This window comes from Neovison vison, chromosome 6 (genome assembly GCF_020171115.1).
Source record: "Neovison vison isolate M4711 chromosome 6, ASM_NN_V1, whole genome shotgun sequence".
NCBI classification, from domain to species: domain Eukaryota; kingdom Metazoa; phylum Chordata; class Mammalia; order Carnivora; family Mustelidae; genus Neogale; species Neogale vison.
The window spans coordinates 177926232-177951302 of NC_058096.1; the positions used below are offsets into that span (position 1 = coordinate 177926232).

The following is a 25071-nucleotide window of genomic DNA, read 5'->3' on the forward strand; positions in this document are numbered from 1 at the left end:
CTTAGATCTATAACAGCCCACTTTTATGTAGATAATTTAGGTTTGATTGCATTCTAAGGCTTAATATTTTTACTCCCTGCTGCCATGTTTCGTGTTTTTGATATTTCTTTATATATCTTTTAATCTAACTTATCCCTTAACTAATTCTTGTTATGAGTTGTTTTCACTACTTTTGTCTTTGAACCTTCATACTAGCTTTTATAAGTGTTTAATTGACTATGTTTACTCTATATTTATAAATGTCATAAATTTCCTTTTCTTATGGCTGTTTAATTTTCTGTTGTGTGGATAGCCCACAATTTATTTAACCTTTCCACTACTTATGGGCATTTAGTTTATTGCCAGCCTTTTTCTGTTAAAAACAAAGCTGTAATAAGTTACATTGGATTCCAAGGGCTGACATTTCAGAAAGTTCTGTAGGTACTTAAATATTTGTTGAATGAGGGGCGCCTGGGTGGCTCAGTGGGTTAAAGCCTCTGCCTTTGGCTCAGGTCATGATCCGAGGATACTGGGATTGAGCCCCGTAGTAATACATTGGACAAATAATAAGACATTTATTACCCATATGCCATAGAAAAAGAGCTCCAGTTTCATTGGGAAATAGATGCACAGAATTAAAGACAGTCACTAGTAATGGAAGTCAATGGAAATAGTAGGATTCAGTGATTGTTGATTGCTACTTTGTTTCTTTTAATCTTGTTTTTCTAGGTCTTCTGCTGTTATTGATAAGTCACATTCTTCCTTTTTATTCCAACTAGTTTTGTCTCTTTGGCTTTCTTTTTTTCCTTCCTCAATTTGAACTCTTATTTTATAGATTAGAGACTTCACAATTCTTATGCTGCTGGGAGGTCAATGAATTGTTTTTTCACTCAGCTCATTAGAAAGTAAGATACTGTGTCTACAGATGGTATGATTGTGTTCTTTTTTAAAAAAATTAAGATAGAATGACATAACATAAAATTCAGCCTTATAACTTGAACAACTCAGTGTTTCCCAGCTCATTCACAAGGTGTCACAACCATCATCAGTAATTCCAGAGCATTCCAGCACCCGCCCCCAAAACCCTATATCCATTAGCAGTCATTCCTCATTTTTTTCCCCCTCCAACCCCTGGCAACCACTAATCTCCTTGGATTTATCTGTTTTGGGCATTTCATATGAATGGACTCATATAATATGTGGCCTTTTATGAGTAGGTTTTTTCACTTAGCATAATGTTTTCAAGGTTCATCCATATCGTAATATGTATTGTTACTTCATTCCTTTTTATGGCTGAATAATATTTCATTTAGTGGATATACCACATTTTGTTTATCTGTCATTTGATGGACTTTTGAGTTTCCACTTTTTGACTATTCTGAATATTACCGCTATGAACATTTGAAGAAATTTTTTTCATGGATGTTTGTTTTCATTTATCTTGGATATATATCTAGGAGTAAAATTGTATCATATGGTGATGCTTTATTTAGATTTTTGAAGAACCAAGAGACTGTTTTCTAAAGCAGCTGCATCGTTTTACATTCTTACCAGTAATGTATAAAGGTTCCAATCCCTTGTCAACACCTGTTATTGTCCATGTTTTGGGTTATAGCCATGCTAGTGGGCATGAAGGAGAATCTCTTTTTAGTTTTTACTTACATTTCCCTAACAAGTCATGATGTTGAGCATAGGCCTACATTTCTTAACTGAATATTTTTGGTGCAATCCTAGGCATTATATTTAGTGCTGGAAATACAGATATGAACAAGGCAATCCAAGGTCTCTTAGAGTTTAGAGTTTATGTGAGACAGTATATAGGAGCAAAGTAATTGCAGTTAGAGTTTTAATAAGGAATCAATTAAGGACAAGGACATAATAAGAATAAGACATGGTCCCTTATTAAACTTTTTAGATATTCTATTTCAGTGATTTAAGTATTTTCTGTTTCATTGGAGATGCACATTCACTCAGTGGTTTTTAGGAATATTACATATGGCATTTTTGCATTTGATTTTTAAAGTAATTCAATGAGAAATTACAAGAAATGAGATCATATTAAAGGAAAAACATACTCAAATGTATAAAGAAGTAGAATATCTCCTTGCCTTTGTACTCGAGCCATCAGCAGCTTGGTGACTGTTGTTCCAGACCTGTTTCCATGGCATGTATCAAGTAGAGTTTGGACTAAAGAACTACTTGCCAAGAGGATTTTCATTTCTTTCTTTTCTTTTCTTTTTTTTTTAAATTAAGATTTTATTTATTTATTTAATAGAGAGCAGGAGTGAGAGCAAGAGAAAGCACAAGCAAGGGAAGCAGCAAGGGGAGAGGGAGAAGCAGGCTCCTCACTGTGCAGGGAGCCTAATATGGGGCTTGATCTCAGGAGCCCGAGATCTTGACCTGAGCCAAAGGCAGATGCTTAACAGATTGAGCCACCCAGGAGCGAGCCCGCCCTTCCTTCTTTCCTCTTTCCCTCCCTCCTTCCTTCCTTCCTTCCTTCCTTTTTAATATTTATTTATCTCTACACACAATGTGGGTCTTGAACTTGTGACCCATAGATCAAGAGTCACATGCTCTTCCAACTGAGCCCGCCAGGCATAGCAAGAATTCTCATTTCTTTTTGAGACTAATCCTTCCCTTTCATGGGTGTGTGGAGTGATTTTACTGATTGTGCAGTGATTTCTGTGGTGGGTATGTAATAACTTTTGGGTGCTTACTGTGTGCTAGGCACTCTGCCCTTGAAACAGGTCCACTTTGGCTGTGACGGCATGACTCTCCGTCTTCCCTTTCGCTGCAGATGGTCCTCATCCCCGCCGGAGTGTTTACAATGGGCACAGATGATCCTCAGATAAAGCAAGATGGGGAAGCACCTGCCAGGAGAGTTGCTATCGATGCCTTTTACATGGATGCCTATGAAGTCAGTAATGCTGAATTTGAGAAGTTTGTGAACTCAACTGGCTATTTGACAGAGGTAATAGGGTTGGGATGGGAAGGAAGAACTTGTTCTTTTCTAATGTTGATTAACCATTTTTTTTATTATGTGCCCAGTACTGTGCTCTGCAGCTTATATATATTTCATCCAGTTCTCATAGCAACCCGAGGAGGCCGGTTATTTTTCAGGTAGCAAACTGAGGATTAGAAAAGATACTTGCCCTGAGTTGCCCAGCTGGCTAGTGGTGGAGCTGGGACTCAAGCCTGGCTAGTGAGATGCCAGGGTCTCTTTTCTAACCATTATGCTTTAATATACCAGAGAGTGCCACTGTCTTCTTAGGCTTTTTGACATAGCAGATAGGATCTAAAGTAAGGCCACTTTTTCCTCTCTAAAAATTACACTTTGGTTGTTCAAGAAGCATTACATATTTCCTTAAGCAATAGATGGAAAAGTATAGCTTTTCAATTTTGTGGTTTTTTCTTTTATTCTTTTGTTTTAGAGAGAGAGAGAGAGAGAGAGAGAATGAACGTGTGGTTGGTGGGGGTTGAGAGGGAGAGGGAGCGAGAGAATCTTAAGCAGGTTCCATGTCCTGTGCAGAGCCTGATGTGGGACTCGATCTCATGACTCTGAAATGATGACCTGAGCTGAAATCAAGATTCAGATACCCAATTGACTGAGCTACCCAGGCACTCCTGTGGTTTTATTTTAATGCTGACAACTCATAAACTTTCCTGTAGCAATTCCAAGTTATTCTCTTGTCACTGAATCCCAAAGCAAGGTTCTGCAAATGGATGTTTCTTCTTCTTCTTCTTCTTCTTTTTGATGTTTCTTCTAAAAGGGAGTAAGAAGAAGGGGGCTTTTTAGTTTATGAAACTTTCTCTAAGTGTCTAAAATATACTGTTTTGGGGGTGCCTGGGTGGCTCAGTCATTGAGCGTCTGCCTTTGCCTTGGGTCATGATCCTGGGGTCCTGGGATCAAGCCCCGCATTGGGCTCCCTGCTCAGCTGGAGGCCTACTTCTCCCTCTCTCACTCCCCCTGCTTGTGTTCTCTTCTCTTACTGTGTCTCTCTCTGTCAAATAAATAAAATCTTTAAAAAATAAAATAAGAGGGGCGCCTGGGTGGCTCAGTGGGTTAAAGCCTCTGCCTTCGGCTCAGGTCATGATCCCAGAGTTCTGGGATCAAACCCCGCATCGGGCTCTCTGCTCAGTGGGAAGCATGCTTCCTCCTCTCTCTGTGCCTGCCTCTGCCTGCTTGTGATCTCTGTCTGTCAAATAAAATAAATAAAATCTTTAAAATAAAATAAAATAGAATAAGATAAAATACACTGTTTTGTAGGCTTGTCATTTTCTCTCACCAAAGGACTTTACCTTTGCCTTCAGTTTGTGGAATCCTTGTTTTATTTCCCCCCACCTGGCTCTCAAAACGACATTTTTTTTCCTTTTAAATAAAAAAGTAATTGCTGAAAGCAAAAATGTGTTCAAATTTTGTTTTGCAGCATCACATTTCTTCGGAATTTCCTAAAATATACAAAGCAGTTTTCTCTTTTGTGCCTGTTTATAGTAAGCAGAAGACCCTCTTCTTTTTGTTTCATAAGGATCCTTTTAGGTCAGTCTCCTAGGTAGTCTACTTAAGTGAAAAGACAAGCTTCCCTCAGACTAGGGTTCTTCGTAAAGAAGACAGAATAAACAGAATTTAGGGCATTCAGGAATGTGGATGGGGAAGAACGACATCTGGCTTTTTACTACCCTTTCACTCAAGTATGGCATTTCCTTCAGTTATGAGACAGATGACAGTAATAGTAGCAGTATTTATAACTTTGTCACCAGTAGAAATCACAACCATTTTTTGTCATGTTATTGTTATTGTAGATATCTTGAAATATTGTTTGCATTCATCCTTCCTTTAGAAATGATAATTTTGAGACCTTCCACTAGATCTTATTTAATATATTAATAAAGAGCATGTATATATTGCTATACTATAAATTTATTACTATTTTGAGATAGCTGGTTTTCTTCATAAAAGAAAACATTTATTTATGTATTGAAACATTTAAACATTTCATTCTGAGAAGGAGGCCCCTAAGCTTCACCATACTGCCAGGAGGGTTCAGGGTACAAAAAGTGTTAAGAACTCTTACTTTGGATAAATGTTTCATATTTTTAGTATACTTCACAGTTTTTTCTATCTCTCCAACTTTATTTTATATTATACTCCACTTACCATGTTCAAGCCCAGCTGGTCTTGTTTCGATTCCTTGAAAACTCAGCGTTCTTTTCCAGCTTGAGGTCTCCGCTCATATCCCTGCCCTGCTCGGAATTTCCTTCTCCCCATGCGCATCTCCCTTTTACTATGGCTGATTCCTTCTCATTCTGAGTCATTGCAGCTGAATGGCCCCTTCTCAAGGAGACCTCTTCTCCCCACGCTATTGAAGAGAGGCTTTTCTTGATACTTTTTACCTTACAAGGTCAAGTAAAGTTATAAGTATTTTCTTCCATCCTTTCTTTGACTTGAGTTTTGTCTGTGCCCCCACATGTAAGTGCTATTAAGACAGGGACTGTGCTTACCTAATACTGACCTTGTATTTCTGTCATTTAGTTCATACTCAGGCTGCCCAAACAGAGCAACATGTTTGGAATTTGTTCTTGGATGAAGGGATGGTTTGGGTGCTTAGGCACTTTTCCACAAAGGAAAGAGGAGGAAGAGCATGGGTGAAAAGAAGATGATACGCTCTGATCAGGGAAAGGAGTTCGAGGTGTTTTTGTAAGGCCTGAACTACAGGAATCCAGTAAGCAGTTCATATCATCTAGTGAGGACAGGACTGGCCTGGATGGAGGTGGAGATGGGATGGTCATTTGAAGTGCATGCTGCTGGTCATTATAGCAGTGAGATTGAAGGAGGTTGTCTGTCAGTAGGTCAGTGTATCTCAAAGTGTGATCTCTTGGACCACCAGTCACCAGCTGAGCTGTTGACATGTGCAGGTTCTTTGGCCTCACCCTGGACCTCCAGAATTAGAAATTCTGGGGTTGCGGAGCAGTAACGTGTAGTTTGGTAAGCTGGCCAGGAGATTTCCTCTGCACAAAGCCCGAGAGCCACTGGTGAAGAGAAAGAAGAAGCAGGGCAGAGCACTAGGGAGCAACAGCATTCTAGGGGCTAGAAGAAGAGCCCTGTATTTCAGGAGATGAGTAAGAGGTCAGAAAGAGGAGGGAAACTAGAAGAGTAGAATCATGGAGATGAAGGGGTTAATGTGGGCCTTTGCAGTATGAGGTCGATGCAACAGATAAAATGAGATAGATGAGGACTCGAGGTAGTAATGTTAAATAAAAATAATAAAAATACAGATTTCCATTTGATGCTTCAATTAGCCACTTGAGATTTATAAACACAGTTGATCCCTTAGGGGAGCCAGAGTCTATCAGAATATCAGCCAACAATGTCATTCAATTCTTTTAGCTAGATTGCAGGAGCAGAGCAAAGGACAAAGGTTGGTTATGTAAACTGACCTGTAAAGAATACTGATATTTTCCAAGTCACTTGAAATACTTGTGGAGATGTGTTTCCATCAACAGGAGCAATCACATTCTCAAAAGCTAATCTCTTCCAGTCTGCTTTCTTATCAGCTAAATGAGCCTGAAAAGACCGTGATCTCTGTAAGTGATTGATATTAACCTGTTTTAATAGGAAGCCAGATGCTTTTAAGTCATTTCTGAATCCTCTGGGAAGTCATAAGAATAACTAAAGTTCATTTGGACTAGAAGAATCACTTTTACGCACAGAGAAAACTCTCCATGTGAAACACGTTGCTACAACCATTCTGGATTTTTATTTCCTTCTTTCCTTTCAGGCTGAGAAGTTTGGTGACTCCTTTGTCTTTGAAGGCATGTTGAGTGAGCAAGTGAAGACTGATATCCAGCAGGCAGTAAGTAATGTCCAACCAGGCTCTCATATTTCTCTGCTGTTTGTTGGAAAGGGGCTGGGTTAAAGCTCGAAGCCATAAGGGCCACACACAACTCCTCAACCCCCCAGCCCCTCACCAGTCCTGCTCCAGATGGGCCCACAAGAGCAGGTCTGTGGGTCAGGGCCCCATGCCTTGAGGAAAATGACACAAGTCCAGGATGGTAGCTGAAAGTGTCAGCTGAAGTGAGGTCTGACTTGAGTTTCTGTCTTCTGTACCTGAGTCACACATTTTGTTGCTGCGGAGGGCTTAGCTGAGCTCTGGACATTTCTGGGTTTCTTCACTTGTAGTCATTTTAGAATGGAGGGTTAAATGTGAATTTTCTTTAACTTCTGTAAGTCTTGATCTCATCAGGCGTGAGTGTGGAGAGTTTCCTATTTAAACTTATTCATGATTTCCTACAGTTGGAGAAGCATTCATGAAAGGGACCTTTGCTCTGGATATTCATAGGAAGGTGAGCCTGGGAACTGGCCTGACTACCCAGGGTATACCTGCTTTAACAAAGAGGATCTAGGGAATGTGAATTAGGTGTGTTTTTCTCAGGAGTCATGGAAACAGTGGACTGAGCCTCCATAAGCACTTTTGTGGTGAGCGGAACTTTGGATTTCCATATGTTCAAGAATTTGTTTACATACAAGTCTCATAAAGAGGTGGAAAATAGGGTGCATGGGTGGCTCAGTGGGTTAAAGCCTCTGCTTTCAGCTCAGGTCATGATCCCAGGGTCCTGGGATCGAGACCCACATCGGGCTCTCTGTTCAGCGGGAAGCCTTCTCCCTCCTCTCTCTCTGCCTGCCTCTCTGCCTACTTGTGATCTCTGTCTGTCAAATAAATAAATAAAATCTTAAAAAAAAAAAGAGGTGGAAAAACAAAAAATTGTGGGTAAGCTAGGAGTTTGAGGGTTCAAAACAACAAAGAGGGAAGGAAATGCAGAAGAGGCTGGAGGTGGTAAGAGAAGAGAGGAAATGGGGTCAGCCTTCCTTTCAAGGGAGACTGATTAAGATACAGAGATTGAAGACAGGAATTCAACCCTAATCTTCCTTTGTTACACAAGTTCCCTTTCAGTTGCCTGAGCTTGGTCTTTATGTGTTGGCCTCACTGTTCTTGTTCTTCTGTCTTGTGAGCAGCAGTGCCAGAAAAATGAAACCGTCCGGCTCCTGTTTTTCTTTCTCTTCAAATGATTGTAGCAAAGGTGGTCAGGGAGAGAGGAGATACAACCAGACTTGCTCTCGATTCATTTACAGGAGAATCAGGCCATTTTTTTATATGTATTTTACATAAATGTTTTTAAAACACGACTGGGCTATTTGAGGGGTTTTTTGCTCATTACAAGTTTTTTTTCTATTTTGTAATCCAATACACCTTTTTTTTTTTTTTTAGGGGCTTTGAGGTCACATTGGCCTAGTGTTGATGAGCCAGCAGCTCAGGATGTGGTGCCTTGTTTTAAGATACAGAGTTCAGATGACGGAGGGCCTTTGTACTCATTTTTGTAATTTGCTCTTTCGGATACAGGGCCTCTTGGCACTCGAGAACCTCCAAGCACATTAGGCATAAAGGCAAAGGCAGATTATTGCTAGGCTCTGAGGGTGCCCTGTAAGTACCCAGCGAAGTGTGTGCGCTTGTAACCAGGACGATACCAAGTAGTTCTCACAGGAGCCTAGTGCTCATCTCTTGCTTAAATGCTCATAATGGAAAAGCAAACCTTTTAAGCGTGTTTAGAAAGGGCTGGAATGAATAAAATGCATCTGTTGATGATTTGAGAGTGCTAAGTTTTTGTTTTTCAATCCCTTCTTAGGTCTGACATACCCGCATGCATCACACATTTTTTTTTTTAATATTTTATTTACTTATTTGAGAGAGAGAGAGAGAGAGCATGAGCAGGGGCAGGGGCAGAGGGAGAGGGAGAAACAGGCTCCCCACTGAGCAGGGAGACCAACAGGAGCTCCATCTCAGGGAGTCCCCAGACCCTGGGATCACAGCCTGAGCCCAAGGCAGGTGCTTAACCACTTAACCGACTGAACCACCCAGGTACCCCTACCAGACCTTTTATTAACCCAGTGTTTCCAGAAGCACAAGACAGGAATGGTCCAGGAGAAGACTTGAAGTGAAACAGGAGATGAGTTCAGGGAGTATGTGGCAAAACCTATAATAATCCTGAATCACGGAGTGAAAACATTACTCCCTTTTCAGATCTCTTTCAAGACCTGTGTAGGTCAGGACAGAGTCTCATTCCAGGCGGAGCATGTCAATAACACTCCACAGCACTTGTTAGTCTCCTGTTAAACAGACAAAATCGGCCTTGGAACCTTCCCCAGGCTACAGTAGCTAACTAGAATTTAGTAACATTGTTTACTTCCATGCAATTATTTTGTAATATTGTTTATTTTCATATAATTATTTTAAAAGTTTCATATAACTTTTAAGTAAATGTAAATTATTTTAAATGTCATAAATCTTTTGGTAACAGGTTATACCAGTGTACAAATTTTCCATTAAAAAAAACAAAACAAAACAAAAAACAACACACATACAGAAAACCACACAAAGCAAATGTTTAGCTTACTGAGTTATCCTGAGGTGAACATGCTTGTAACCATCAACTAAGTCAGGGATTAGAATTTCTCTGCCTGCCCCAGTAAGTCCCTCCATGAGCCACAGCCTTATTGCCCTTTTCTTTTCCTAGAGTTGCCATTATCCTGCTTTATAAAGTAAATCCTTCCCTGAATTTCTTTATAGTATTATCACCAGGTGTACATCCCAAGGCTGTAGTTTAATCCTGTCCATTTAAGGGTAAATATGTGTCTTTTTCAAGACTCTTTTAGGGCATCTGGGTGGCTTAGTCATTTAAGCCTCTGCTTAAAGCTTAGATCATGATCCCAGGGTCCTGGGATCAAGCCCCATGTTGGGTTCCTTGCTTAGCAGGGAGTCTGCTCTCCCTCTCCCTCTGCCATTCCCCTTGCTTGTGCTCTCTGGTTCTCTCTATCTTGCTGTGAAATAAATAAGAAAATCTTAGAAAAGAAAAACAAAACAAAAACTCTTTTAACCTTTCCATTGTGCCATCCTCCTCCCCGATTTTTCTATCCCTAACAATTTATCTCTGGAAGAATCCAGGGTGATTAACCTATGGACTTTCCTGCTGCAGCTCACCTGTTTTCCCTGTTCTCTGCATTTCCTGCAAACTGGTAGCTGGATCCACAGGCCTGATCAGACTCCAGTTTGAACCCAATGGCAAGACCTCAGATAATGGCATTGGCTGTGCACATTGTTCTTGGGTTTTTGATGTTGTTTTTCAGTTATTCTGTCTGGTTTTATGCATACATTTGGCGAGATCCAAAAACGATGCTACTGTGGCTGTCATCTTAGGTAGTTTTTTGTTTTTGTTTTTTTTTTTTTAAATTTTAAAGATCTGAGGCAAGACATTGAACTGGCTTTTAGGGTTTGCTGACAAAAATATCTGAAACTGTGTGAATGAGGAGAAGGTCAGAGAACGAAGCAGACTCCCCATGGAGCTGGGAGCCTGATGTGGGACTCGATCCCGGGACTCCAGGATCACGCCCTGAGCCGAAGGCAGTCGTCCAACCAACTGCACCACCCAGGCGTCCCGAATTTAATGGTTTAAAACAGAGCTTATGTGCATGCTGAAATTTTCTTCGTTGTGATTATTATTTGAATGCCTAATTAATTTTAATTAATCTTAAAAGGTATATAGCTATTAAATCCTAGAAAGGATTAAGGCTAGTTTTGGTTGCTGTGTTGTTTTTGTCTTGGAGTATTGGTATTTTACTCAAGTGAACCTTCTATTGTTGAAATAAAGGTAGTGTTTAAAACATTTAATATTTTAAAAGTATACTTCATTTTAATAAGTATGTTATTAAAATAGCTCATAAATCTTTGACATGAGGGATGGCCATGAGGTGGGGAGAAAACAGTTGCTCTTGGTGGGAGCCTGAGAAACAATGATTATCTCTTGGTTTGTGGTTTGACACTTTCTGAATTTGCTAACACTTTAATGAAACAAATTTTTGAATAGGTGTCCTTGATAAAAGAGGAGGCTAGGTTATTTTGAGAAGTTCTTTTTAACTGAAAACCAATTTCCGTGAGGAATCAGAATTACGAACTCATCTTCTTCTTCTTCTTCTTTTTTTTTTAAGTAAAAAACAGTTTTGGGACAGCCATATCCTGCCCAAGTAAATGCTGGCTGCAGCGTTATTTGGATGGTGCTGGACCAGGACAAAAGGCAGGAAATAATGCAGCCTGATGGTCTCTTGCATAATCACCACTGGGTGAAGACTCCAAGATAGAAAGAGAGCCGCTAGTAAGGATGTGATTCAGTTACCTAAATGCACATGGATTGTGATGAGAAATGCCTTGGGGCTCAGCAAGATTCTGAGGTCATACCTCAAAAATAATTTTTAGAAAAGCTTTACTAAGTTAAATAACATAAGCCAAGCCAGAAACTCTTCAGAAAGGCAAGTTCTAGTACGTAGGAAAAGTAAATTAAAATAACTCAAAACATGTGCCTGGTGGATAAATTGCTCAGCCTCATTTTTGATATTAGAAGTTTTACTTTTCTGGTAGCTTAACCACCATTTCCTTGGACAACCTCAGTTCAGCTTGAAGAATTTTCTTTTTTAACCAAGACTTTTTTTCTTAAATTGATTTGGGGGCTTGTTTATTCAGAAAAGCCATGAGGAAGAGATCACAGCCTTTGAGTGAAGGAGACCTGGTTTTAAATCTCCACTCTGCCGCTCACCAGCTGGTTTTGAGAAAAGTCACTTCTTTGCTGCTTTTTTTCTTTTGGACTTCTCAAGTTCGATGCTTCGTTTTGAATGTTTGGGGCCATCTTTTTTAAGCATTTTGATCTACGGATTTCTTTCTAAATGATCTCTTTAGTTCCACAAGTTTTGTAATACATTTGTAATTGCTTGTATCTTAATATTTTCTAATGTCCATTATCGTTTCTCTTAGTGATTCTGTTCCTTTTTGCTTTGTATCTTTCAAAAACTTTGCTGTTAAGCTTGGAAGTGTAACTGTGTAAGTGTGGAAGTATGTCTTTCCTATTGAATTTTGACATATAGGGATTCTCCTTTTGTCTAATAAGTTTTATCTTCAGATCTATTTTTTTATTATCTGTGTGGGTGTATAAGCTTTCTTTTGTCTAATACATACTTTTTCATTTCTTCATTTTCAGTCTTTCTATATCTTTATGTTTTTAGGTATATCTCTTGTAAAGAGTATATGACTGTTTTTAGAAAGTCCATTCTGACAGTTTTTGTCTTTCAGTCAAGAGATAGTTTATTTATGTTTATGTATAGTTCATTATGATTACCGATATACTTGGCTTTATTTCTTCCATTTTATTCTTTGCTTTGTCTTTATGTTTTTTCTCTTTTTTTTCTTCAATTTCTTGCATATTTTCCATTTCTTTCTTATTCTAACTTGACTTATCTCCTTAGAAGTTAGATACTGTATGTCTCTTCATTTACTAGTTTAACTATCTATTTTAATGCTCACATTTAAAGTCCAAATTTTAGTCCCTTAATACTAGGACCTTGCTGGAATCATCCCCATCCAACTTCTGTATTTCTGATACCCACTATTTCATTCTAATTTGTTCTCTTCCTCCAGTGCTTAGTTATTAATCCATTTCTATCTAAACCTTATTTGGTTGCTGCTATCATTACTACTATCTCTGCCTTCCTTTCTGCATCTCAGACAGAATGTATCTTTTGACTACAGGACATCTTTAGGTAGTAAATGTTCTTGTTTTTAATTATTTTAAAATATCTTTAATTGTGTTTTATTATTGAAAGATATTTTCACCTAGTAAAAACTTAAGGTTGGCAGTATGTTTTCTCTGCACACTGAAAGGATGATTTCACTGCTTTCTGTCTTCTCTTGTTGCCATTCATACACAGTCTGTTTCTGTTCCTTTGTAGGTAATCTGGTTCTGGATGCCCCCTCCTTTTTAAAGATGTTTTTATTTATTTGAGAGAGAGAGAGAGTCTATGTGTGATTGCACGGGTTGGGGGAAAGGGCAGAGGGAAAGGGAGAGAACTTCAAGCAGAGTCCCTGTGGAGTTTGGAGCTCCTGGCCCCAGCCAGGCTAATCCCATGACCTTGAGATCAAGACTTGAGCCAAAATCAAGATTTGGATGCCTAACCAACTGAGCCACCCAGGTGCCCCTGACTCTGGCTGCTTTTAAGATTAAATCCTGTCTTTGTTATTATATAGTTGGTCTATAATATTTATAGGAGTTGATTTCTTTCATTTACCTGGCTTGAGTGTCATTGGGCATCATAGATCTGAGAACTGACATTTTTTTTAAACAGCTCCAGACTATTCTTGACCATTATTGTTTTGAATACTGCCTTCCCTCGTCCTCACTTATCTCTCTCTTGGGGACTCCAGTTAGACATTGGTCAGCCTTTGTCAGTCTCTCTTCTATGTCTCTTAAACCCACTTTTGAACATATAGATGTGTATTCCATTTATTTTTTTAAAGATTTTATTTATTTATTTGACAGACAGAGATCACAAGTAGGCAGAGAGACAGGCGGAGAGAGGGTGGGGGATGCAAGCTCCCTGTTGAGCAGAGAGCCTGATGTGGGGCTCGATCCCAGGACCTTGGGATCATGACCTGAGCCAAAGGAGAGGCTTAACCTGCTGAGCCACCCAGGCACCCCATGTATTCCATTTATATATTTCATTTTAATTTGTTGCTTTTGGGCTTTATCTTTAGTATTATTAGTAGTTGCTGTAAGGATTACTATATGTATATCTAAGTTCTCATAGTCTGTCACAAGAGTTAATATTTTTTTATAAAGATTTTATTTATTTATTTGACAGACAGAGATCACAAGTAGGCGGAGAGGCAGGTAGAGAGAGAGGGAGGAAGCAGGCTCCCTGCTGAGCGGAGAGCCTGATGCGGGGCTCGATCCCAAGACCCTGAGACCATGACCTGAGCTGAAGGCAGAGGCTTTAACCCACTGAGCCACCCAGGCACCCCCCAAGAGTTAATATTTTAACACTTCAAGTAAATGTAAGTGCCTTGTAACCATACACGTTCCTTTACCCCCTGCTGTAGTTGTCATAGGTGGTGTGTTCACATGCATTGAAAAGGCTTGAGATGATGTTACATTTTGCTTGCAATATCCACACACACACGTGCATACACAAACACACACATATTTTTAATTTAAGGAAGAGATATATTGGGGTGCCTGGGTAGCTCAGTGGGTTAAGCCTCTGCCTTTGGCTCAGGTCATGATCTCAGGGTCCTGGGATGGAGTCCTGCGTTGGGCTCTCTGCTCAGTGGGGAGCCTGCTAACCCCCCTCTCTCTCTGCCTGCCTCTCTGCCTACTTTTGATCTCTCTCTCTGTCAAATAAATAAATAAAATCTTAAAAAAAAAAAGAAAAGAAAAGAAGAGATATATTATATTTACCCAGACCATTTCTGTTACTTTATTCCAGAAGCTCCCTGTTTTCGTTGGGTATCGTTTCCTTTCAGCCTAAATAATTTCCTGTAGCATTTATTTGAGAACAAGTATTATATCTATGAATTCTCTTAGTTTTCCCTCATTCGAGAATGTTTTTACTTCCCCTTCATTCCTAAACGCTATTTTCACTGAATACAGGGCTCCGGGTTGGCACTCCTTTCTTTCATCACTTAGAAAATGTACTTTCATTTTTTTCTGGTCACATGTTTTCAGCCATTTGAATAACTGTTTTCTTATACATATTGGTATTATTAATTTCTGGCTTCTTTCAAGATTTTAAAAAATCTTGTCTTTGTAGTTTGATTATGATTTAAATGTTTGGACATTGTTTTCTTGGATATTAAAGAGTATCCTATTTGTTGAGGTGCTTGTGTCTGTGGATTTATGTCTTTAATCACATTTGGGGAGTATTCAGCCATTATGTCAAATATTTTTTTCAGCATTCATGTCTCTTGTCTTTTTAGAACTCCATTGCATGAGTGTTAGATATTATCTTACAGGTTCCTGAGGCTTTGTTCATTGTTTTAAAATGGTTTTTTCTCTCTGTTCTTCAGATTGTGTACTTTCTATGGATATGTCTTCAAGTTTCCTCCTTTTTCTGTCATTTTCATTCATCCAGTCAGCTTTTCTTTTTTTTTAAGATTTTATTTATTTATTTGACAGAGTGAGATCACAAGTAGGCAGAGAGGCAGGCAGAGAGATAGAGGAGGAAGCAAGGCTCCCTGCCAAGCAGAGAGCCTGATGCGGGACTCGATCCCAGGACCCTGAGATCATGACCTGAGCTGAAGGCAGAGGCTTAACCCACTGAGCCACCCAGGTGCCCCATCCAGTCAGCTTTTAATTTCAGATATTGTATTTTGCAATTCTAAAGTTTCTTTTTAAAATATAGTTCTCATTTCTCTGCTGAGAATGCCTATCTTTCTTTCTGTTCATTTTAAGAATATTCATAGCTGATGGTTATAACAGCTGCTTTAAAATCTTTGATAATTCTAACATCTTTGTCATCATAGGGTAGGTACTGGTTCATTTTCTTTTCCCTTCACTATTGAGTTTCAGGTCCTGTTATGATTCTCAGGAGAATATTGACTTTTTTTTTTAGGCTATCAATCTGGTAACATGGTAGGTATAACCACAAGCTTTGCCTTGACTACTGCTAGTAATGATTTTGTAGTTCTGTTTGTTCATTCCTTTTACTCCAGCACAACCCTGTGGTTATTTTTTTTTTTCTTCACTGTAACTAGCATTTTGCTTGTTTTAATCAATTTCTTGTAAGGGTAATAATGCCTACCTAGTCGAGAGTGTTGTAAAGACCAAATTAAGTAATGTGTGAAGAACCATCTAATACAGTATTTAGCACATAAAAAGTCTTTTAGTAAATGTCATTATTCTGGCTTCTTCCAGTGCACTGTCTCTAATTGAAAATTGAGTTAAATTTGCTTTGCTTTGCTTTACTGTTCCCCATTTGTAAGATTTGATAATGTCACATATAGCACTATGCCAAGTTGCAATATTTTGAAAGGATTTGCTATTGTGGAAGAAATCTTGGATTATCTCAGAGCCCTTGGCTGGAGCAGTATCAACTGACATATCCTTTTTTTTTTTTGGTGGGGTTGGTAAAATATACAAAAGCATAAAATGTAACATTTCAACCATTTTTAAATGTATAGTTCATTGGTATTGAGTCCATTCCGAATGTTGTACAGTCATCATCACTATGCAGTCCAAGAGTTTGTTCACCATCCCAAACAGAAACTCTCTACCCAGGAAGCAATAACTTCCCATTCTCACTTCCCTCCATCCCCTGGGAACCTTGATTGTACTTCATGTCTCTATAAATTTCCTTATTCTAGGTGCCTCATGGAAGTGTCCTTTTGTGTCTGGCATACATTACTTTGCAGATGTCTTCAAGGTTCATTTATGTTATGGCGTGTATCAGATTTCATTTCTTTTTAAGACTGAATAATATTCCTTTGTTTCTATAGACCACATTTTCTTTATCCATTCATCTGTTAATGGACATTTGTATCATTTCCAGCTATTTAACATCTAATTGCTGTTTTGGCTTTTGTGAATAATGCTTCCATGAACATTGGCATTCAAGTGTCTGAGTCCCTGCTTTCAGTTCTTTTGAGTATCTACAGTGACATATTGTTTGAGTTGTTTGGATTCATGCCTCCTTGATTATCAGCCATCAGCCCTGGGGTGTGTTCTTTGACTTCTTCCAGTGATGGAAATGAGTCTACCTCCCAATGTTTGAAAATTTGCTTTCTGGTGTAAAATGTGGTCTGTTTAGCAAACACTAAAAAATGTTCTACTTACTGTCTTTTAGATACTGTGTTATTCCTGAGAACACAGAGATGAAAGATAGCCTTCCCCCCTGCTCTTTAGTTGCTCAGAGTTTAAGGAATGTGGTAAACCAAAATTCAATGTTTTCTCTCATTTATGAATTTTTTTAAAAAATACTTTATTTATTTATTGGACAGAGAGAGAGATCACAAATAGGCAGAGAGGCAGGCAGACCGAGAGGGGGAAGCAGGCTCCCTGCTGAGCAGAGTCCAATGTGGGGCTCAATCCCAGGACCCCGAGATCATGACCTGAGCTGAAAGCAGAGGCTTTAACCCACTGAGCCACCCAGGCACCCATGATTTATGAATTTTTTATATCAAATGTTTTAGAGAGATAAAAAGGAAAACATATACATCATTTGTATTAAAATTATAAAAGTAGGGGCGCCTGGGTGGCTCAGTCATTAAGCATCTGCCTTCAGCTCAGGTCATGATCCCAGGGTCCTGGGATCAAGCCCCACATTGGGGCTCCGTGCTCAGTGGGAAGCCTGCTTCTCCCACTCCCATGCCCCCTGCTTGTGTCCTCTCTTGCTGTGTCTCTCTCTGTCAAATAAATAAATAAAATCTTAAAATAAAATCATAAGAGTATATGAGATCTGTACCATCCTGGAGTGTCCTGGAGGTAGCATGAAATAACATGGAGAAAAGAATTAGAAAGGGCATTGGCAGGTGCTGTGGTAAGGAGTGCTGGGGAAGAGTTAGGGGAGGTGCCTGGAGAGCTGCCTTTGTTAGGTTGATAAGGGGAGAAGTCCTGTGTGTGGAATAGACATTTAAGAGGAACCTTGCAGATGTGGAAGAACTCATTTTGGGATCAACTAGAGAAAAGCATCTGATAAAGGGCCCACTATATCCTTACACTCTAGCCACTCAGCTTTTTGCTTTGTGTGGTCTGGTGTTAGCTATGTTTACTCTGGGAAGTCCATTCGAAATGCTCCTCTTTTGTCCCACATTCCAGATTTAGGTTGTTCCATTTTTTTGTTCTTGTGGTTTCTTGTGCTTTCTCTTTATGTCATTTATTTCACTCATGATTACTTGTGTAGATATTTGTTGAATGCCTTTTCCTTTCGCAAGTATGTTCTGTGATGGTGGGAGAGAATGCAACCTACCATTCTATTCCCAGCATGGTAACTGTCACTTAATAAGCAGTAAATATCTGCCCCCTGCCCCCAAAAAAGAAAGAATGCCATTGGGGTATCATCTGTTGGAGCATTTAGTTCTTGAAAGCTGCAGGGTTCAGACCTGGTGTGAACCATCTCATGTTGGTAAGTTGCTTTTCCTTGGCAAGAGAACACTGACTTAAGTTAATCAGGGTTGAGGTAGGTTCACTGTAACTGAGTTATTTGGGAAGGGCAGTCCAGTGCTGACTGATTGGATAAGATAAGAAGAAAACATAGTCACACAAGTGTATTTTGTGTCTGTTTTTGAAAAGAGTAGTTGGCTGTCTGATTTAGGAGCCAGTGTGTGGTGTAGGCTCAGGAAGCAAAGCTTGATAACCCTGGAAGGTGAGAACCCAATATAATAGGATAACAGGGCCCAGGTTTTTTTTTTTTCCCAGCTGGCCCCAAAGTAAGGCATCTGATTAGAATGAGCATGAATTTGAGGCATGCTGGTGTTCCAGACGCTCAGATTTGAAATTTCTCTTTAAGGAGTCCTTAAGTTTCTTGTCAAGTCATAGGTCTTTTGAGGGCTGACTTGGATGAAGTAATAATGATAATAATGATTCTGACATCTGTACCTCCCAGATGTTGCTGCTTGCATTGTAAACCTGTAAAGTGAGACAAAGATTGACTATTAAGTAGGGGAGTCATGCCCAGGAGATACCCAGCTTTAAGAAAAACTTACGTAAAAGTGAGAATTTAGAATCGATGGAATTTCAAAAACATCTCGCAAAAAACCCTTCCTCTTATAGATGAGGCAACCATGGCCCAGGAGGGGAAATGTCTTCCCTCAGTTCTAGATAATGTTGAGGGTGGCACTGACCTTTTAGCTCTGGAGAACCATCCTAGCACCATTCCTATGGTGTAAAACTCATAAGCCAGGGGCTGAGTCTCTCTCTGTCTTTACAAAAAGATATCCCACTAAAAGACTATATCTACAATTGGTATTTATCCATAAAATGTCACTCAAAGTGGGGAGGGGTTTCGAAAACATGGAAACCTCAGGAACACATGAATTTATTCATTATAAAATTTTTATCTTGTGTGTGCTGTGGACCAGACAGTGTTCTGAGTGCTATGGATACAAAAGGGACCCGGGTGTAAGTCTTCACTCTCTCGGAGGTTATAACTCTATAGGACTCTAAACAAGTGAACTTCTAACAGTGAACAGTCTAACACAATTGTGAATAAAATGAAACAGACTTAACAGGATGGAAAGTGACTGCAGTGTAGTGTGGTTGGGTTCTTTTGGATTTTCTATTTGTGGGGTCTGGGATGGCTTCTCTGACAGTTGAGCTGAAACCTAGATGAGGAGTAGGAGCCAGCATGACCGGTAATGAAGGGGGATGAACAAGGGGGATTGTGGTGGGGGTGGGGAGGGTGATGGTTAGGTTGGAAAAGTAGGCAGCAGGTGCATTACGTAGGGCTTTGTAGCTCAGAGAAATTTGGGTTTCTTCTTAAGTGCATAAGAAGTTGTTGGACTTAGTTAACATTTTAAAGGGCATGCTCTGGCTTCTTCATACATTTTGTCATAGTGGGTGAGACTTGTTTGGGCCATGGAGCAGGGTGGTAGGAGTAGAGATGCTAAAAGTGGTCTGATATTTGGAAGTGCATCTGAGCCCATAAGGGGAAAAGGAGAGGGGGGACTCAAGTATGACTACTGGGTTTTGGCCTGAGCAACTGGGGAGGTGGTGATTCCTTTGAGATGGTAGAGCTTGGAGAAGGTTGAATAAATTACTGAGTCTAGAGAATTCCAGGCACTGAGTGAATTACAATTTTTCTACAGACATCTGAAAGGAATTTGATTTATTCCATGTGATTTTTAGGAACCTAGACGGCCAGCAGTTGGAACGTCTCGGAAACATTTCATTTTAGCCTTTGATTGGGAACCCTCTATTTATTAGAGTGATCTGCACATGTGAAAGTGCCTGCAAGGAAGTGATGAGGGTCACCCGAATTGTTCAGGCTGAGACAGGGAGACCACCTATTGGTAGGGTGATCATGTAATTTATTGTCCAGATCAGGGCATTTTTGAGAATGAAATGGGATGCTGTTAATTATGCTAGATAACAAGTGTAAATCTGGATTGCCCTGGTCACGTGAGGACCAGTGTCTCTCCTGCCTCACCCGTTCATCCTAGGGACACTGTAGAAAGGATACCTTTGGGTGTAAGTTGAAACGAAGGGACCTCTTAACATCCCTTCAGAACTAAGGTTCTGAAGATCTTTGGTGTGTTTCATTTAACAGTAAGTATTGATGCCTAACTTTTCTGATTAAGTGGAGTATACTTATAATACCGGCAGCCTCCAGTATGGGATGCCCTCCCCGTCCCTGCCCTTCACTTGTTCCTCCTTCTTACCTTCTATGGGAAACATTTGCAGAGTAGCACCCCTTGACTGTTGATGGATGCCCCTCCTTGGGCTTCCATAGCTCATGAGCTCCTCCTGGTCACAGTACTTAATGCAGGCTTAAAAATCATATACTCATTTGTTTGTCGTCAGCCCCAGGTTGTATGATCCGCTTCTGTACCCCAGGGTCCAGCACAGGACTGGCATAGGACAGATGTTCGTGGAATGTTTGTTGAATGAATGAATGAATGAATGAATGAATGGAAGATTGTCACCGTAAATTGGTTTTTATAGATTTTCAGTAATGTACTGACACCCACGTATGCATAAGAGTATGTATCTCTTCACTGTTTATTACGCTAAATCTACTCAGCAAGCCTATTATATGTTTTTTTTTTTTTTAAGATTTTTTTATTTGACAGAGATCACAAATAGGCAGAGAGAGGAGGAAGCAAGCTCCCTGCCAAGCAGAGAGTGAGATGCGGGACTCAATCCCAGGACCCTGGGATCATGACCTGAGCCGAAGGCAGAGGCTTAACCCACTGATCCACTCAGGCACCCTATAAGGTTTATTTATTTATTTTTTTTGTACTCATTTTACTGATTGAGGAAACCAAGGCTCAGAGAGGTTCAGTAACTTTTCCCATGTCACATAGCTAGTAATTAGGAGGAGAGGCAGGACTGGAACCCACTAACCACTTGGTGAACTGCTTGGTTCAGTGCATACTGTGTCTCCTTCCTCAAAACTTAACCACATGTTTGAAGATTTTGAAAAGTTCTGCAATAAAACAAACAAACAAAAAACTAGCTTAACTTGATTAGCCCAGTGTCTTCCTGACTACGTAAACTATGACTGTGGAGCCGCTCCACCACCACCTCCCCTTTACCTACCAACATTTTGTCGTAAACTGTTGGGAAATGCTTGTATGGTGGAAAAGAGTTATGAACTGAAAATCTGCAGTTGTAAGGTTCTTTTCCTGGCTCTGCCTACCACCTTCCCAGGGCTCATTTTTTTCTTTTTTAAAAATATTTTATTTTATTTATTAGAGAGAGAGAGAACACTAATGAGCAGGGAGAGCAGCAGAGGGAGAGGAAAAAGCAGACTCGCCCGCTGAGCAGGGAGTCTGGGGGAGGGGGTTGGCTCATTCCAGGACCCTGGGATCCTGACCTGAGCTGAAAGCAGAAGCTTAATTGACTGAGCCACCCAGGCACCCTAGGGGCTCACTTTTTCATCTGTAAAATGAGGAAGTTTAAATAGATAGCCTTCCAGAACCATCCCACCTTTAAAACTCTGCAACATTGTAAGCAGGCCTGCCTTCAGCGTGCAGCCATACTGGGGAAGCCTGGCATATCTGAGTGTTAGAGCCAGGTTTCCACTCCCTGTCAAGCCTGTGTTTGCTTCACCAGCTCTTGCAGAGCTTTGCAAGACACACGGTATTGTTTTTGTTTTTTTTTTTAATTTGCATATGTTTCCTACTCTGTGTGCTGTCACCACACGGAGAATCAGCAGTCAACCTTCCTGTCGCTGGCCCAGTGTCTAGCTGCCGGGTGAAATGTTCATGTCAGGCTGGCAACCTGAAAAAGTCAGCCTTGGGAAGCTTTCAGAATTTCTGTGCTCCTGCAGCCCTAGGCTGAGATGGGCCCGTTCAGTGCCAGCCTCTAGTTTCAAGGGGCCACACTTGAACCATCAGGTGGGAAGTAGATCATCTCTGGCTGTGCACCTGGGCTGCCTTGGCAGCAAGAGTCCCTGTCCTCTTTGTCATGATGCTCTTTGGCATGATGACTCTCCTCTTTTTCTTCTCTCTTACCAAAACTAGGTGGGATTATTCATATTTTTATTTCCCTCCAAAAAACCTGTGTGAGAGAATTTTCCATTCTTTGGATGCATTTACTATATTCTGTCTTCTCTTTGCCTTTTTTTCTCAGAATTTTCATAGCTTGTAAGGCATGAAGGAAAAAGTACAGAATCAATCAAATTGCATTCAGACTTAATGAAATTTCCCTGTTTTATACACTGAAAAAGATCTAAGTAAGCCACTAGCAATTTAAGAGGCCTAAATGGAGTCTCCTTGTAAAGAATTATAATAAATACCTTGCTCTAGAGTGCCGTGAACTTTTATGTATGCTCAGTGCTCTTTCCCGAGGGTAACTAGCCACAACATCTATTAATGTTATAGATTAAAAAAAAAATACATCGTGGATTTACGAACATGAGTTTTAGCAAGAGCTTATTAGAGACAAACTCTAAAGTACCACTTCTGGAAATTTAGCAGAAACAAAAAAATAAAAAATGTAAGTGAAGATGTTTGAAGATGTTCACTGTATTATTATCTATAATAGCCAAAAAAACACAAAACAAAACCAACCTGAGTGTTTCAATGTTAGAAGATTATTCGGTAAATTATGATATAGCTACATGTCAAAATATTATGTGTGGCCACTAAAAATGTTTATTGTGAAATTCACATTAAACAGGAAAGTATTTAGTAAAATTAATGAAAATGATCAATATATAATTTGGAAAAAATATGTTAAAATGTGTATGCTTATTGATGAAACTAGAAGATGATTTAAAAAGTTTGCAGTAGGATAAGGAATATAAGTATTTTTTGATTAAATTAATAAATATTTTTAATATTTATTTTTGTTTTTTCAATGTAAAATTAAGTCTCTTAGCTCTGTTAAAAATATAAAACTTAGAAAATCTGAAAAAGTTTGTTTAGAAATTAAATTTAGAAATTAAAAATGGCACCTACAGAAGAACATTAAATATCACCCATAATCTCAACACTCAGAAATAACAATTGCAGACATTTCAGTATGTGTACTAACTAATCTTTTCTTGGGGTGTCAGTGTTTGTGTGTCTATAGGAAAATATTTTTAAGTAGACTTGTACACACATACTTGTAAGTGACTTTTTTCACTTTCTGTAAAGGGCAAACATTTATCCAACAATTACATTTTCCCCACATATAATTTTTTTTAAGGATTTAATTTATTTATTTGACAGAGATCACAAGTAGGCAGAGAGGCAGGTGGGGTGGGGGGCATCCTGTAGGGAATCCCACCCCACCGGAAGCAGGCTCCCTGATGACCAGAGAGCCTGATAGGGGGCTCCATCCCAGGACTCTGAGACCATGACCTGAGCCGAAGCCAGAGGCTTAACTGAATGAGCCACCCAGGCACCCCAACATATAGTTTTGTTTTTTTTTTTTTAAGATTTTATTTATTTATTTGACAGAGATCACAAGCAGGCAGAGAGGCAGGCAGAGAGAGAGAAGGAAGCAGGCTCACGGCTGAGCAGAGAGCCCGATGTGGGGCTCGATCCCAGGACTCTGGATCATGACCTGAGCCGAAGGCAGAGGCTTATACCTCTGAGCCTCCCAGGCGCCCCCCCAACATATAGTTTTTAATGACAGTTCTATTCCTTCATATGGATGTACAAACAAGGGACTCAGGCAGTCTCCTCACTGCGTATGCATGTGATGTAGCCTCTTGCTGAGTATTGTCAGATTGCTCTGAAGATAGGTTATATCAATTTACATGATCACCTCTTTGCCTAAAGAAGTAAAAAGTTATTTTTTTAAAAAGTACTTTTCTCTTTTTTTCTTTCACTGAAGCAACTCCCAAATCATCTTTCCCCATACAACTGACAACGAGTAAACTCCATCACTCTTAATGGTTCTTTGAGCCCAAACATTCCTTGGGCCATTTTTTGCACATTGGGTATAATGAGTGACAACCACTCCTGTCTTAAGGATGTGTAATGAATGTTTATGGAGTGTACTGATTGTTGCCATATGGGAATTCAGTGTGTCCTAGCCTGAGGGATTTCACTAAGAATTGAAGCAAAAAGTTGTTAAAAATTTTCAGTTACATTTTAAGTTTCATAAATATTTGTACTCTATTTGAAAAAGGATGCATTTTTCTCCTGCACAAATTCTACTAAGTAGTGAAGGTACCTAATTTAGGATTTAATTTAACATAAGATGTCAGACCTGACTACCTATCTATTTTAATGATGAATTTCTTTTTACTCTTTATTCAAACCTGGTTCTTTACTTTCCACATTTGTATTGAGTGCCAAAGGAAGAGATTTTTTACTCACTGTGTGCTTTTCTACTCCATTTGATTCCTTTGGAATTCTCCTCAAGTTTTATTTATACTTCATGAATTTGAACAGATCTGTAATCTCTCATTGTTCACGGTGCCAGTTGAAAATTCTCCCAGGCTCTTTTTATAGGGTAACTGTCATGTTTAAACTACGTTTCAAGAAACGTCCATCTTTTTAATTTGCTTGTCTAAATGCATTTAATTTTTAAGAGAACAGTTGTGAAGTTGTGAATTTGACATCTTTACGCTTTAATATGCATAATTACACAGTGCTCTATCCCCTGTGCCGACTTTATTCTAGGCTGTGTGTGTATAAAAAGCATGATTTACCACCTCTGGCAAGAATAAAGATACCTTTGATATCGTCTCCATTTCTTTTCTTTCAACTGTTACTACAAGTCTGGTTATATCCCCAGGGAGAGGTGAGAAAAGCTGTCTTTGCGCTGGGAAGTCCATTTCTCAAGGGAACATCAATACTCACATGGATCCTATTTACATTGTAATTGGTCACTGGCTGTCTGGTACAGCTGTTTCAACTTAAAACCCAAGGCAGTTGCTATGGAGATGGTTGACTAGAAATAGGTCAAGTTAAAGTCCTTTCCCCCCGGATATAAGGAAGTGCTGTAACAACTCTGGAATTGTCTCAGTTGAACAGAAAATCTGTAGGTGGTCAACCACACTAAAAAAAATAACGTTCTCTTTGTAAGATGAGGCTCATCATGGATGCCAGTCCGCTCATGTTGCTT

General features: G+C 39.6%; 1 protein-coding gene across 1 annotated transcript in view; it reads left to right on the plus strand.

Moving 5' to 3' along the window:
- The window catches only part of SUMF1 (sulfatase modifying factor 1), a 106795-nt gene that overhangs the window by 17061 nt on the left and 64663 nt on the right, over positions 1-25071 (plus strand). Inside the window, exons 2-3 of the mRNA XM_044253120.1 lie at positions 2777-2950; positions 6756-6830. Of these exons, the coding sequence (XP_044109055.1) occupies positions 2777-2950; positions 6756-6830 (249 nt within the window). The remainder of the gene's footprint in view (positions 1-2776; positions 2951-6755; positions 6831-25071) is intronic.